Raw genomic sequence first — 14345 nt, forward strand, 5'->3', positions numbered from 1 at the left:
GACCCAGGTCCAGTTGCTGGTGGGTGAGGCTTCCCACATCCACAGGACCACCAAACTGATCACAGAAAAGAAAAAGCTGAGTGGAAGAAAAGAAACAGAAAACTTGAAAGCCAGCAGGAGAGGAAATTTTGGCTGGTAGCTCCCAAAGATGACAGATACATCTTGCATTCCTTCCACTCTAAGGGAAAAAACCCTTGAAGACCTCCCAGTGGTCTCCCGGACCACTTCCCACTTTACCACCTTTCCGCTGTTTATGTGGGCCCCTTTCAGCCTTATGAAACACCCGTTTTTCTCACTCGCTTGTGGAAATAGCGTAGATCTCCCCTGAAGTAAAATTATTCACTGATCAACCAAGTCAGGAGCCGTCTGTCTCCTCATGAGCATGTCTCTTGCAATGCTTCTGAATGTACATCAACTGAACTTGTTAAGTCTTGTTTTTGCTCTGAACCCATTCGTGGCTGAGGCAGAACTGTGTACTTCTGTAAGATGTTAGGATCAGCTCCTGCCACCTTGCTGGGTAAGGCAAATGCACCCTGAGTCTCTGCAGCAATCTGTGAAACAGTTTCTCAGAAAAGCTGGGGCAGATCTATGCACCAGTAGCTCATGCCTGTAATAGGAGACTGAGATCTGAGGATTACGGTTCAAAGCCAGCCCAGGCAGGAAAGTCTGTCCAGGAGATTCTTACCTCCAATAAATTGCCAAAAAGCTAGACCCATGGAGCTATGGCTCAGGTAGTAAGAGTGCTAGCCTTGAACAAAGAAAAGCTCAGGGACAGCACCCAGACCCTGGATTCAAGCCCAGGACACACGGACACACACACACACACACACACACACACACACACACACACACATACACACAGAGTAAAAGAAAGCAGAAAAGCTGGGGCAGAAGACTATGAGATGGAGGTGGGTGGGGAGGTTTCAAAGGGAGTTGAAGGAACCTTCCAGAATGTACAGTAAGGAAAGAGCCCATGAAAGGGGTAGTCACCCACACTCACTGGTTATCTTGAAGCAGGCTATACGACTTCTAAAGATGTCTCTGCTGCCTTAGGGGGTTTACCAGTGCTTGAAGGAGGAGATGCTGTCTCCAACTACAGTGCTTTATCTGCTTGGCCTCAGCTGGTTGTTCTACATAAATCCACAGAGGCCAAGCAGCCTGATTTAAAGCTCCTGCAGCCTTGGTGAGGCAGATCAGGAACTGATCTAGTCCCGTTTCTACCCTCCAACAAGCTCTCTCCATCCTTCAGCCTCAGGCCCACTGGCTGCCCTACCCTTAGGGTGTCAAGAATATCCAGCAAATCAGGGATTGGGTGGGAGAAGGGGAGAAACAATTCCAGCACTAGGTAAGATGAAGGATAGCAAGTTGATGGCCAGCTCAGGCTGATATCTGCCTCAAATAAACAAAACAATCCATCAAAAATAGCTGGGTGCAGGGGGCTCATACCTATAATCCTAGTTATTCAGGAGGCTGAGATCTAAGGACCACAATTCAAAGCCAGCCAGAACAGGAAAATCTATGAGAGTCTTATCTCCAATGAACCACCAGAAAAACCAAAGTGGTGCTATGGCTCAAAGTGGCATGCTAACCTTGAACAAGAGCTGAGAGACAGTGCACAGGCCCTGGGTTCAAACCTCACAACTAACAAAATAAATAAAAATAAAAAGTAGAGGTATGCAACATCACAAATATGGGCCTGACTGAATTTCTAATCAGCTTGGTTAAAGGAACCCATGGCCTTCCACACAAAGCTACTAGAGAGGGGGTAGAGGGAGGGAAACCAAGAACCAGTGGTAAGTATTAGATCTCCCCACCTGCCTTAGCAGGCAGAAAAGTAATAACTGTTCTCATCTCTAAGAACAATTTTAAAAAGCTCTGTAAGGGGCTATTTTCCAAGTATTATGGTGACTTTATCTCTTTTATTTTATTTACTTATTTATTTTGCTGGGATGGGGTAGGGGAAGCAGCTTTGCAGAACTAAAAACGTATCTCTCATGTAATGCACTATTCAGCCATCTGATAATATGCTTCTTAAAAGTCACACTCTGTTGTGTTTCCACAAATAGAAACTGAGTCCAGTACAAGCCTATTCTCTTTCCTGGGCACTGAGATTAAATGATGCATGCGATACTATTCTTACACATAACTCCCACACCCATGCTTCCTGTCACCAAATAAGCCCTCACTCCTCTAGTCACTGCCCTTCACCCTCTACAGCTCGGGTCACTTCTCCTGAGTGATAGATGATGGTTACACTTAGCTAGAGATGCAGCAGTCAGAAGAAAAGTGACTAAGAGTTGGTACCAAAACCTGCATAAAACCTTGAATCCAAACAAACAAACGTTTTCTTTGCGCAAATAGCTCAGTGGGCCATTCCCCTAGCTAGCAACTCATCTTTCACTCAGAAACCATCGGGTATGGTGGCTAGAGTCCAGCACACACAGCAAGTTGGGTATTAGTACCTGACACCTGTAATCCTAGCTAGTCTGGACACTGCAATCCAAAGGATGACAATTCAAAGCCATCCTGGACAGAAGTTCCAACTCCAAAATAATCAACAAAAAGCAGGGCTGCTCTAGGCATCCCCATACGGTGAGACTAAAGGATAGTCTTAGGAGAGGGATTCAAAAACACACTTCTGTGCCTTTTCAAAATGAATTCCAGGGCTGGGAGTTTGGCCTAGTGGTAGAGTGCTTTCCTAGCATATACAAAGACCCAGGTTCGATTCCTCAGTACCATACACACAGAAAAGGTAAAAAGTGGTGCTGTGGCTCAAGTGGTAGAGTTCTAGCCTTGAGAAAGTCCAAGGACAGTGCTCAGGCCCTGAGGTCAAGCCCAGGACTGGCAAATGAAGCAAGGTTGATTTCCAGGAAATGGAAACAAGGTTGATTTTTTTTTTTCCTGTATGGGGGCGAAAAATAGGCCTGGCACTGGCGGTTCACACCTGTAATTCTGGCTACTCAAGAGGCTGAGATCTGAGGATCACAGTTCAAAGCCAACTGGGTCAGCAAAATCCATATCTGAAGCCAGAAGTGAAACTGTGGCTCAAAGTGCTAGAGCACTAACCTTGAGCAAATAAGCCCAAGGACAGTGCCCAGATCCAGGATGAGTTCAAGCTCCATGACAAAAAAAAAGCAGACTAGAAGTGTGGTTCAAGTGACAGAACACCAGTAGAGCAAAGAGGCCCAGTGTGAGTCCTGAGTTCAAACTTGAATATCAGAAAAAGAGGGTTGGGGGGAGAGTAAGGTGTTGAGTGGATGGAGGAAAAAGTTTGTCTTTGCTGTTTTTTTTTCCAGGCATACATGCAGCCCATGTTATTAGAAAAGCTCTCCCACTCTTCCACTGCGAAAACTCAACTCAGCACAAGACCGAGAGGGAATGGCACTTTGCCTCAGATTAACAGAGGTGCTGTTGTATGCACTGCTGCTAATGGATCATTAAAAAAGCTGGGAGTCAGAAAAATCTCATCCATGTCTTTGAAGAGTGTCTGCTGCCCCAGCACCCAGCCTGCTGGCAGAGTTGGCTGCTGAGTACCAAGTCCAGAACAAGGAAGGGGCAGACAGAAGAAGGCCAACCCAACTTGCTGTTATTTGGCTGAGTAGGGAATTGACACAGACCACCTCCGGCTCCTGTCTGGAAGTTTCAAGATCAGAGAGCTTCAGGCACAGCTGGGTTCACAGCTGCACCATTTGGAGCATTGGACTCATAAATATTCATGAGCCATCCCCACCAATCGGCAGAGCGGATGCCATTAGCCTAGCATCTGTCGGGTTTTTGTGAGGGTTGTATATGGAGGGTTTATTCTCCCCCCCCACTTTTAAATGAACTTCTTTTGACATTTTGGATTTGCCTCTGTGGGTTTTCCATCCTCGCCTTGCTCTCTGCATCCTATAAAGGAGAGGCCCAGGGGAGGCGGGCAGGAAAGAGGGATGAATACCAGCCAGGGCTTTGCATCTGCCTGTTGACAAACTTTATTTCTCTTTCCACACCTGGCCCCTCAGACAAGCTGTGAGGGCGGAAGCAGCATCAGGTAAATTATACCTAACAAGGTTCATGCCCAGAACTGTGAGAAGAGCTGGATCAGGGTGTTTCGATGAGAACCGTTCCTCCAGTGGTGAACCGGAGCCACACACACTCTATGCAGAAGAGCTAGAGTGCACAGTTCTAAACCATTATTTCCACGCTGATAAATTCATGATTTATGAAAGAAACTGCTGCCAGCCCCCATTCCCTCCTTCTCTGCTACAGCTTGTTAGTCACAAATAGCAACAACAATCTTAAATACTTGCATTTTATTTCAGGCCAAAGCCCCTCAACTCTGTACTAAATGCCATTACAGTCCCACAACATAGGCTGGTAGTAAAAGAGCCCAGAGGTAGGGTGGATGGCCCAAGTGGGGAGAGCCACACACAGAGCAATGCAAAGAGCCCGAAGCTCTCACTCCTACCCATCCAGCCCCAGCTCTCTGTGGAGAGGAAAGTTGGCAGCAGGAGGGCAGAATGCCTCATTGTCTGAAGGCAGGCATGTTGTTCCTCATCTCCATCCCCAGAGCTCACTTTTCCAGGCAGAAACAAAGCACTGTGCCTGAACATATGGGCTTCCCTGCAACCCAGCACAGGGGTACTGTGGCAGTGAAAGCCCTGGGGGCTGGGAGCTATTACTAAAGAAAAAGAAATGGATTGAAAGACAAAAGGAGGAAAATAAAAAAAAGGAAAGGAAAGGAGCCACACAGGTGGCTCATGCCTGTAATCCTTGCTACTCAAGAGCTGAAATCTGAGGATCAAGGTTTGAAGCTAGCCAGAGCAGGAACATCAATGAGATTCTAATCTCCAGCACAATAAACTACAAAAAAAAAAAAAGCCAGAAATGGCACTGTGACTCAAGTGGTAGAATGCTAGCTTTGAGTGAAAGAAGTTCAGGGATAGCCCCCAGGCCCTGAGTTCAAGTCCCAGAAGAGGCACAAAAAAGGAACCCCACTTGAACACTGCAGAACAGATGACAACAGTCCCTAACACTGGTCCTTTCCCTCTGTCTGTGGCCAACTACATCTCTCATGAGGGCCATGAGTTGCCTGCAAACCAGCAGATCTTAGGATATTTGAGGAAGCCCTGCAATAGCAATCTCAGTGCCAGATCTGTTCAGTGCTATTAGTGGAGGAAAAGCAAGGAGGTGGTGAATCAATATTCACTGCCCTGTCCACACAAGGAGGCAGGCAAGAGGCCAGCCTCTCAGAAATAAAGTGCTCCAAGGGCTACAACAAAAACTGAGGCTATCCACAATGGGGTACAGCTACACAAGCATACTGTGGGGGACAATAGTATGGCAGCTGAGAATCTGCCGCATACAGGCCCCCAAAACCAGTCACCTGAGTGGGTGGTGCTCCTGAGCTTATAAACACACCTGAGGAAATTCAACTCCCAGGAGAGGAAGAGAGTCAGATTCAGAACCAGTAGCATGTGGGCCCTCCTTGTCGCTTACAAACGCCTGCTCAGTATGTGTTCCTATGGAGGAAGCAGGAGCGCCAGTGGCAGCCAACCTTGCTGCTGCTGATCTCAGTATAGCTGACTGCAAGATGCTGAGCAGACCAACTTCCCCTCCACCCGCCAGTCCCGCCTCAAAGCAGAACCCAGAACTCTGGGCAGAGCTCACTTTTCCCAAACTGTGTCTAGTGCACCAGGGTCCAAAAGCATAGCGTGGTCCCCGGCCATGGTGGTCTTCTGAGGTTGGGGAGTAGATAGTCCCTTGTCGGATCCTGTGAAATCACAGCATGAGAGCGGTGGCAGCCTGGGACTTTCCAAAGATGGAACCTCAGAGTCAACCACAGGAGCCCACACTTGTAAATAGTCCTTATCTTCACTGGGAGGTGGTGATGGTGAGCTCCTCCTCCCTGACCTTGGAAGAAAGCAGCAACTGGAAAAAGAGAGGGGAAAGAAAAAGGAAAGCATGAGCATACAAACCAAGCAAAACTGAATTGACAGACACAATGCGCATGCACTCTACTAGATGCTGAGGTCAACTACTGCAATGTTATCCAACCATAAACCCAATGAAGTTCTGACACATGCTACCACAGAGCTGGACTGCAAAAAACATGCTAAGCCAGGGAGAAAAAGCCAATTACACAAAGCCACTCAGCATAGGACTCCATGTGTGAAATGTCTAGAACAGGCAAATCCATAGACACAGAGAGCAGACTGTGGCGGCTGGTGGGAAATGTTCTCAGGACAGAGAATGTAGCTCAGTAAAGCACTTGGGAAGCATCAGGAGAGGCTTTAGGTTCAATCCTTAATACTATCACAAAAAAGAAATATCGGGGCCATCAGGAGTTTGGCCTAGTGATAGAGTGTGTGCCTAGCATGCACAAAGACCCAGGTTTGATTCCTAAGTATCAAATGCATAGAAAAAAAAAGCCCCTGCTACTCATTCAGGAAGCAAGAAGCACATACTCAGAGAATAAGGCCTTCTGAAAGGTCGCTAATGCTGTGACATCTCCCTAAGCAATGAATGGATACCCTACTGGCCTAGGTTACAGTAACTCCATCCCAGATGTTTCAGAGAGACAATTCAATTACTTGTTAGGCTGGTCTCCTTCAGCCAAGCGAGAGGCGTTCTGCCTCTCTTCCTGGGCCCAGCCACAGTTCGACATAGCATAGCGTAGAATAGCATCAGACACAGTCATGGAACTTCGGCCCTGAACACAGGCTTCTATCTCAGGCACGGAGAGCTGGCTTTGCAGGAAGAGGTGCAACCGGCTGTCTGACAGAAGGACTACACTCTGCAGAGCCCTAGGGTGTCACAGAGAACACAACACACAGGGTTACCCCAGGAGTCACTTTCTATCCCAACCCAGGAGGGGCTTCTGGCTTCAGTAAGCCAGAAAGGTACTGAAAGGTACCCATTTCAAATGTTCCCAGAACATTCCTCTGTCTGCCCCCTCCCTGAAAGCTGAGGCCAGCCTGATGGGTCCACTCACTTTTCCAAGAAGTGCTGTAGACCTTGTCGTCGCTTCTCAATGAATTCATCCGAGCTGCCAAAGAAGGTGGACTTTCCAGGAAGGTCAGGCACAGGCCTGTGAGGTAATAAGATGTAACCGTCACAATAAAGAGGACACCTCTCCAGCCCTTCACTGAGGACGCCAAACCAATACAATTCCATTTCAGCAAGGGGAGAGACAGCTAATCCGGACTACCTGCATGTCATACGGTAGGCATTGTGCTAAATGTATACAGATATTACTTCATTTATGAAAAAGAAAGAAAAGAGAGAGAGAGAGATTTTAGTGTTCCAATTTATGGATCAGAGAAGTAACTGGGGGTAGTGTCACACATCTGTCATTCCAGCAACATGGGAGGCTGAGATTGAGAGGATCTCAGTTCCAGATCAGTGTGTGCAAAAAAGTTTGCAGTTTGGGGCCAGGAGTGTGGCCTAGTGGTAGAGTGCTTGCCTAGCATGCACAAAGACCCAGGTTCAATTCCTCAGAACCACATACATAGAAAGAGCCGGAAGTGGTGCTATGGCTCAAGGGGTAGAGTGTTAGCCTTGAGAAAGCCCAAGGATAGTGCTCAGGCCCTGAGTTCAAGCCCCAGGACAGACAAAAACAAAAGCAACAACAAAACACTTTGCAGTCTTGTCATTCCAGCTATGGTGAGAAGCATAAATAGGAAGATCCAGGCCCATCCAATGAATAAGCAAGACCCTATCTCAAAAATAACCAGAAGCTTTACACAACACTTATAGTAATAATAATTTGTAAAAAAGAAATTCCATGGGCCAAGAGTGTGGCCTAGTGGTAGAGTGCCTAGCATACATGAAGCCTTGGATTTGATTCCTTGGTACCACATACACAGAAAAAAGCCGGAGGTAGTTCAAGTGATAGAGTACTAGCCTTGAGAAAGCCCAAGGACAGTGCCCAGGCCCTGAGTTCAAGTCCCAGGACTGACAAAACAAACAAAACAAAGCCATAAAAAGTACTTTTGAGGGGCCTGGACTTTGGTGTAGTGGTAAAAGTGCTTGCCTAGCATGCATGAAGACCTGGATTTGATTCCTCAGTACCATGTACATGGAAAAAACTGGAAGTGGTGCTGGCTATAGCTCAAGTGGTAGAACTCTTGAGAAAAGCCCAAGGACAGTGCCCAGACCCTGAGATCAAGCCCCACGAATAGAAAAAAAAACAAAAAACTTTTTATGTTTATATAGCTTTTGTTACTAATTCAAAATTACTAGAACACTGCTTTTTTTCACTGATTTGAAAACAGTATTTAAGAAAGCATTCTGCAGTTTTCATAGCACAAGTTCTTCAGCCAAATAAAGTTTCCAAGTAAGCACCTAAAGAACAGACTACCATCCCAAGAGAGAAGAGCTAACGCACACCAAACCAGCGTTTCTCTGTAACTGCTTCCTCAGCCACACAAACTCTCGATAGCGGCGCCGCACACAAGAAGTCTTGGCAGTAAATGCCTTGCTGTTTGTCTACAGGAGGAAGTACAAAAGAAAGGGTTAGACGGAAGGACCAAATTCTTCCACGAGCTCCCTGCCATCATTCTCACAGGGAGCCAAGCCCTCAGGCCACAGTCCCCCAACAGGCCACAACTGAAGAAAAATGAATAATCACAAAAGGCCTGAAAATGCTGGAAGCAACTCACAGGCTTGCCCTAAGTCTCATCCCTCCTTTGCTCCTAAGTATGCTATGCCCAGCTGCTGGAACACCTGTAAGCCAGTTCCACTGCACCCCAATACAGAAGCTTAGCACACGCACATGGAGGAATATCTTGTAATCCACATAAGAATTCCAGGAGCCCTCATTCTGCATGCGGGGGTCTTGAACACGAACGGTGATCACTTCCTGAAGGTAAAAAAGAAAATGTTTTCTCAGCTTTAGCTCAGCCACACAGCAAGACAGCTTTGCCCACCCAGGTTGCCAGTCTTCCACTCAGTGCAAACTTTAATTCATTTCTTCATTCAATTCAACAACAACAAAATTTTTTTCAGATCTTGGGGCCTGAATGCAGGGCCTGGATATTGTCCCTGAGCTTCTTGTGCTGAAGGCCAGTATCTGCCACTTGAGCCACAGTACCACTTCTGGCATTTTCAGAGTAGTTTATTAGAGATAGTGTCCTTTGGACTTTCCTGCTTTGGCTTGTCTTCTAACCTGTGATCCTCAGATCTCAGCCTCCTGGATAGCTAGGATTACAGGCATGAGCCACCAGTGCCTGGCTAATAAATATTATTGAGTACATATTATGTGTCAGAGAGTCAACAATCCTGGTCCTGAAGAAATGTGTATTCTAGTACATTCCGGCCAAAGGAAAAGTTAGTCAAAATAGGTGTTGGTGTATTACAGCTGTAATCCTAGCTGCTCAGGAGGCTGAGATCTGAGGATCAGGGTTTGAAGCCAACCCTGGCACAAAAAGCCCCTAAGACTTATGTCCGATAAAGTATGAAAAAGTCAGAAATGGAACTGTGGCCCAAGTGGTAGAGCACTAGCCTTGAGCACCAACAGGCTCGGGGGCAACACCAAGGTCCTAAGTTCAAGCCCCAGGACTGTCGCAAAAAAAGAAGTGGAACCTCGTTTCACAGCAATGCAGCTGCTTCTGACTATTCTTCTGACTTTATTTTCAGCTCAGCAGAATCACCAACATACTACAATGGGAAGAATACCAATGAGCAATAATTTATATCTTGTGTCCCCCTATTAGTCATGCTCCAATGTTGACCCACCTATTCCTGGAAAAAGTTCTTACCTCTGGCTCTTGGTTCTCCGACATCCTATTCCAAAAGCCCATTAGAAGAAAGCATCTGTTGAGGGAGATCAGAGGAACAATCACAGCTACTTGATTCTTACTACACTGACTTAGGGCAAAACCCTGAAAGTTTTAATAGATGATCCCTGGGTTTCCCCTGGTCATTTTTTGTTGTTGTTGTTGTTCTTGTGTAAAAACTTAAAGAGGAAGCAAAAAGAAAAAAAAAAAAAAAGCTGATGTTAGATCTGCAGCAAGCTAAAAGCTCTAGGGAATTTGCCGGCCAAGACCCTCCAGAAAGCCTCCTCGAGCTAAAGCATGTCCAAGTATGTGGAGAATTGTCTCTCCAGTATGCAAAAAGGGCAGGCTGAGTTGTAAACATTTTGCTTTAAGGATTGTGAGCACAGTCTCTGATGGGAGCACTCAGATCACAACTTTGAAAGGGAGCCTAACAGCGCCCTCTCCTGGCTACTTAGAGACAGACAAGCTCTTACAAATATCAATACTGAATCTCTCTAGCTAACAAGTCACCTTCCCACAGGTGAATCAGGAAGCTGGAGCACTCAAGGGAGCACCTGAGTAAGCTGCCCAGTTGCTACCTTCTTCATGGAATCAGCTCTCTGGAACCAGAGCCAATAGCTGTAACCATTTCCGCTCTCTACATGCCATCCTGTTTGTAAGTCTGCCCAAGCACCCCACAGCTGCATAGGTTGACTCAGGATGCATTCTGCTCCTTTGCAAAGATTCATTAAAGCCTAAGTCCCTGATTTCCCCCAATGTGGTAGTTTACAAGCATAGCGACATCACCCATTCCAACAAGGGGGCCATGAAGGCTGCAGCTCAGGGTTACTCAAGCCCAAAGGGGCCCATGATGTCACCTTCTGTTAAAATACAGCACTAATCTTGTTACTCCTAGAGCTACTCCAACAGCATCCACCCTGGCTGCCGCCTCCACCCCCTTCTTCCCTCTTAAGAGCGGAACAATAAGGTTTAATTTCCCTTTCCAATTTACCTTGAAATGAAAACTGACTTCAGCCAATATGTACTGCCAACAAATGATCCAGGCTGGCTCCTGGGAAAACAAAGACTATCTCTAAATGATCCCTCTCCTCCTCTGGCCCCCATGCCCACTCACACACCCACTCACTGTTACAGTCCCACAATTAATTTTAAACACATTCTCTTATTAGTTCTGCCTTACCATTAAGAGTGTGTAATGAGTTCCCTTCTATTTTATGTTTTGCTAACACAAGGCTAACGTTTCAAAATAGGGGGAACTCATTTACCGCAAGAAATTAGCAGAGCAAACAGCTTTTGCAATTCTTTCCAATATACCAGAAGGTCTCTCTACAGACAGACCTTGCATGCAGAGACAAAGCTACATGCTAGATGACAAAATTGGGCTACATTGTGGAGCCAACCCAAGGTATTGTGATTTGAATACCACATTAAACAGTATTCTTGCTGACAAACTGATTTTTCATCTGATGTAACTGCCACCTCCAAGGGGTCCTGAACTGAAAGGTTCAGGTTCCAATTCTCCAACAGCCCTTGGAGAACAGTCCAGATGTAAGCAGTCAAACGGCAAAAACCAAAAAGACCTAACAGACTTGCTGCGAATAACTAACCTCCTTGAATAATTTTTTTTCCTCTTTTCTTTTCAGGCATTTGGTAAATTGCCTAACTGGGAAGAGAATTAAATATTCTTGTCTTTTCACAGAAGTAATAGTAAAAGATGATGACAAGGAAACCACAAGTATCCAACCATGTGTTCACTGGTACTCATGCATCTCTTTGTGCCTTGAAAGGGTTTTTCCAAACTGAGCACCATAATTTAGAAACTAAACGGCCATCATACTTTTGACCTCAAAAAGAATTAGATGGGGGAAAAGTGGTCAGGAGAAAGAAAATGAGGAAGGGGTGACACTCTTCAAAATGTACTCATTACCTGACTTATGTAACTGTAACCACTCTGTACATCACCTTTAATTTTATTTATTTATTTATTTATTTATTTATTTATTGCCAGTCCTGGGCTTTGAACTCAGGGTTTAAGCACTGTCCTTGGACTTTTTCCTCAAGGCTAGTGCTCTACCACTTAAGCCACAGCACCACTTCTGGCTTTTTTCTATGTAGGTGTTATGAGGAATCGAACCTGGGTCTTTGTACATGCTAGGCAAGCACTCCACAAATAGGCCAAACTCTCGGGCCCTAAAATAAATTTAAAAAAAAAATAGATACGGCCAGTTGTCAGTGATCACACCTGAATTCATTGGCACTTAGGAGACTGATATCAGAGGATCAAGGTTTGAAGCCAATCCACACAGGAAACTTGGTGAGAGTCTTATCTCCAATTAACCATCAAAAAATCAGAAGTGGAGTGACCCAAGTGGAAGAGTACCAGCCTTGAGCAAAGGGGCCAAGACAGCAAATAGGCCCAGTTCTAGACCTAGTACCCTTGCATGTGCGCATGTGTGTACACATGTATATGCATACACCTATACACACACACACTGAAAGACTAGAAGCACAGTTTAAGTGACAGTACTAGCCACACAAAAACTTTGGAATTAACTTCCCTTAAAACACTGAACAAATGCAAAAACCTAGACTCAAATAATTTTTAGGTTTTTAGTAACTACTATTCTCTACCAGCTAGCTTTCTTTCTTCCTTTTTTTTTTTTTTTTGCCAGTCCTAAGGTTTGAACTCAGGGCCTGGGCACTGTCTCTGAACATTTTGCTCAAGGCTAGCACTCTGCCATTTGAGCCACAGTGCTACTTCAGCTTTTTCTGGGTATGTGGTACAGAGTTTCATGCATGCTAGGCGAGCACTCTACCACTAGGTCACGCTCCTGGCCTCCACCAGCTTTCTTCACAGAGATAATACTCCTCAGAAGAATAAGTAGCTCAGCTCCACCCTTGGGAAGGCAAGCAGTTCTTAACTCAAGCTCTATTTAGGAGAGAGATTAATGCACCATCCAAGGAAGACAAGTCACTGACGCCCTCTGTATTAAGTAACTTTCTTGGTGCTAACTATATTTCCTGGACCATACTGGGGGTTGAACTCAAGGCTTCAAGCTTGCTAGGCAGATGTTCTACCATTTGAGCCACTCTGTCAGAGTCCTTTCAAAAACATCTAAAGTGTCACCCATGTACTAGCACTAATAGCTTTGGCTGAAAATGTTTACTGTTTACAAAACGAACTCACAGTTAAAAAAGTTCATGCAAAGTAGCATTTGAAGGCCTTGCCTCACCATTTTCTCTCCTATATAAACTACTTCAAGGGACAAGTTTTAAAAAACAAACAAGACTCCTACTTCTTTGTTCTTGAGCCCTTAGCACTAGATGGAACTCATACATACCAAAGGTAATGGAGGGAGCTCCCTCTGACCAAACTCTAGTCCATCATATGTCCATACGGATCTCCGTCCCGCAGTTGTGTCCCCAGACCCCAATCTAGCACAAGAAGTCTTCTGTATCCACATACACCACCATCATCAACCCACTGCAAGCGTTTGGGGTAAAAGTCTACAAACTTTGACTGTGGTCACTTCCCGCTCCATCAGCCTCAGGGTCCGACTCCTTTCTCAATCAAGCTGGGGGGAATGGGAAGGGAAAGTATCCTTGTCCTCACTAAGTAAGGAGAAAGGCTTGGATCCCTTCAAGATCCCCAGCAAGCCACCCCTTCGCCCTCCTTCCCCAGGGCGCCAAGCGAGACCACTACAGGTCTCCACTGACGCTTGGGCCCAGGACGCCCACCTCAGATCTGCACCGCCACTCAAGGCCCCCGACCACACCCCTTTTCTCACCTCAAAGGAGCCCCGGCACCCCACAGCGACTCTCCAGCGCCCCACCTCAGAGCCCCACTGCCGGCTTCTCCTTCCGGGTGAGTCGCCAGTGCCCCGATGCACGACGGGAGACAGCTCCGGACGTGCCCATGCCGGGCCTCCCGCCCCCTCAGGGCGGCTTCTGAGTGGCTAGGGCTCCCGGGAGGCGTGGCCGCGCCCCGCCCAACTCGTGCCTGAGTGGGGATTCCCCCTCTCAGCCCCCACCCCGCCGCGCGCTCCGGGACGCCCACGCGGCCACTCCACTAGGGGCGCCGGAGGGAGGGGAGCCGGAGGCTCAGCTGTCCAATCCAGGGCTCCGCCCCGCCCACCCGGCCGTCAAGGCCAGCCAATCAGCGTCCAGGGAGCGCCCACCACACTTTTCCCCCCAGCGGATTTCTTAAACTCGCCTCCACTGTCCCAGTTGGGTCCAGGTCACCCGCAGTTAGGGAAGTTCCGGGAAGGAGACGCCCACATTTCTGAAACCAAACCTCAGGGCCCCCCCGCCCAGGGTCCCCGCTGGAACCTCGCAGCTTCCTCCCCCAAAACCGAGAACGTCGGCCCAGATTCCGCCGGCGAGCCGCGGTTTGTCAGAGCGAAAACCAGCCCTGCAACGCCGGCTCAAGCCAGGAGAGCCGCTGAAGGTGCTGAGGACTTTGGGGTTACCGAAATGTCTTTTTAACCGCCTGTCTAAAGGTGGCAAAATGATTGGTCACATTGCAAGCCGCGAGTTACGTGACTCCAGTACTTCCCACAGCCCTACGTTGACCCTGTGCCCTCGAAC

At 47.0% G+C, this 14345-nt stretch overlaps 1 protein-coding gene across 3 annotated transcripts; it reads right to left on the reverse strand.

Annotated features, from left to right (window-relative positions):
- Nucleotides 1–4277: 4277 nt before the first annotated feature.
- On the reverse strand, nt 4278–13677 carry Snx11 (sorting nexin 11). 3 transcript variants are annotated; one of them, XM_090350692.1, is made up of 9 exons: nt 13547–13600; nt 13100–13333; nt 10750–10809; nt 9741–9795; nt 8756–8842; nt 8369–8469; nt 6974–7069; nt 6573–6785; nt 4278–5910 (listed from the first exon to the last, which is right to left on the reverse strand). In XM_090350692.1, the coding sequence occupies exons 4-9, from the start codon at nt 9780–9782 to the stop codon at nt 5646–5648; spliced, it is 804 nt and encodes a 267-aa protein (XP_090206818.1). In that variant the 5' UTR covers nt 9783–9795; nt 10750–10809; nt 13100–13333; nt 13547–13600; the 3' UTR covers nt 4278–5645. The 3 variants fall into 3 exon arrangements, with proteins under 3 accessions (XP_090206818.1, XP_090206820.1, XP_090206819.1); XM_090350694.1 differs by lacking the exon at nt 13100–13333 and having other exon boundaries at nt 13547–13677; XM_090350693.1 differs by lacking the exons at nt 10750–10809; nt 13100–13333 and having other exon boundaries at nt 13547–13628.
- Between the last annotated feature and the right edge of the window lie 668 nt (nt 13678–14345).

This window comes from Megascapheus bottae, chromosome 17 (genome assembly GCF_031878675.1).
Source record: "Megascapheus bottae isolate mThoBot1 chromosome 17, mThoBot2.hap1, whole genome shotgun sequence".
Lineage (NCBI taxonomy): Eukaryota > Metazoa > Chordata > Mammalia > Rodentia > Geomyidae > Megascapheus > Megascapheus bottae.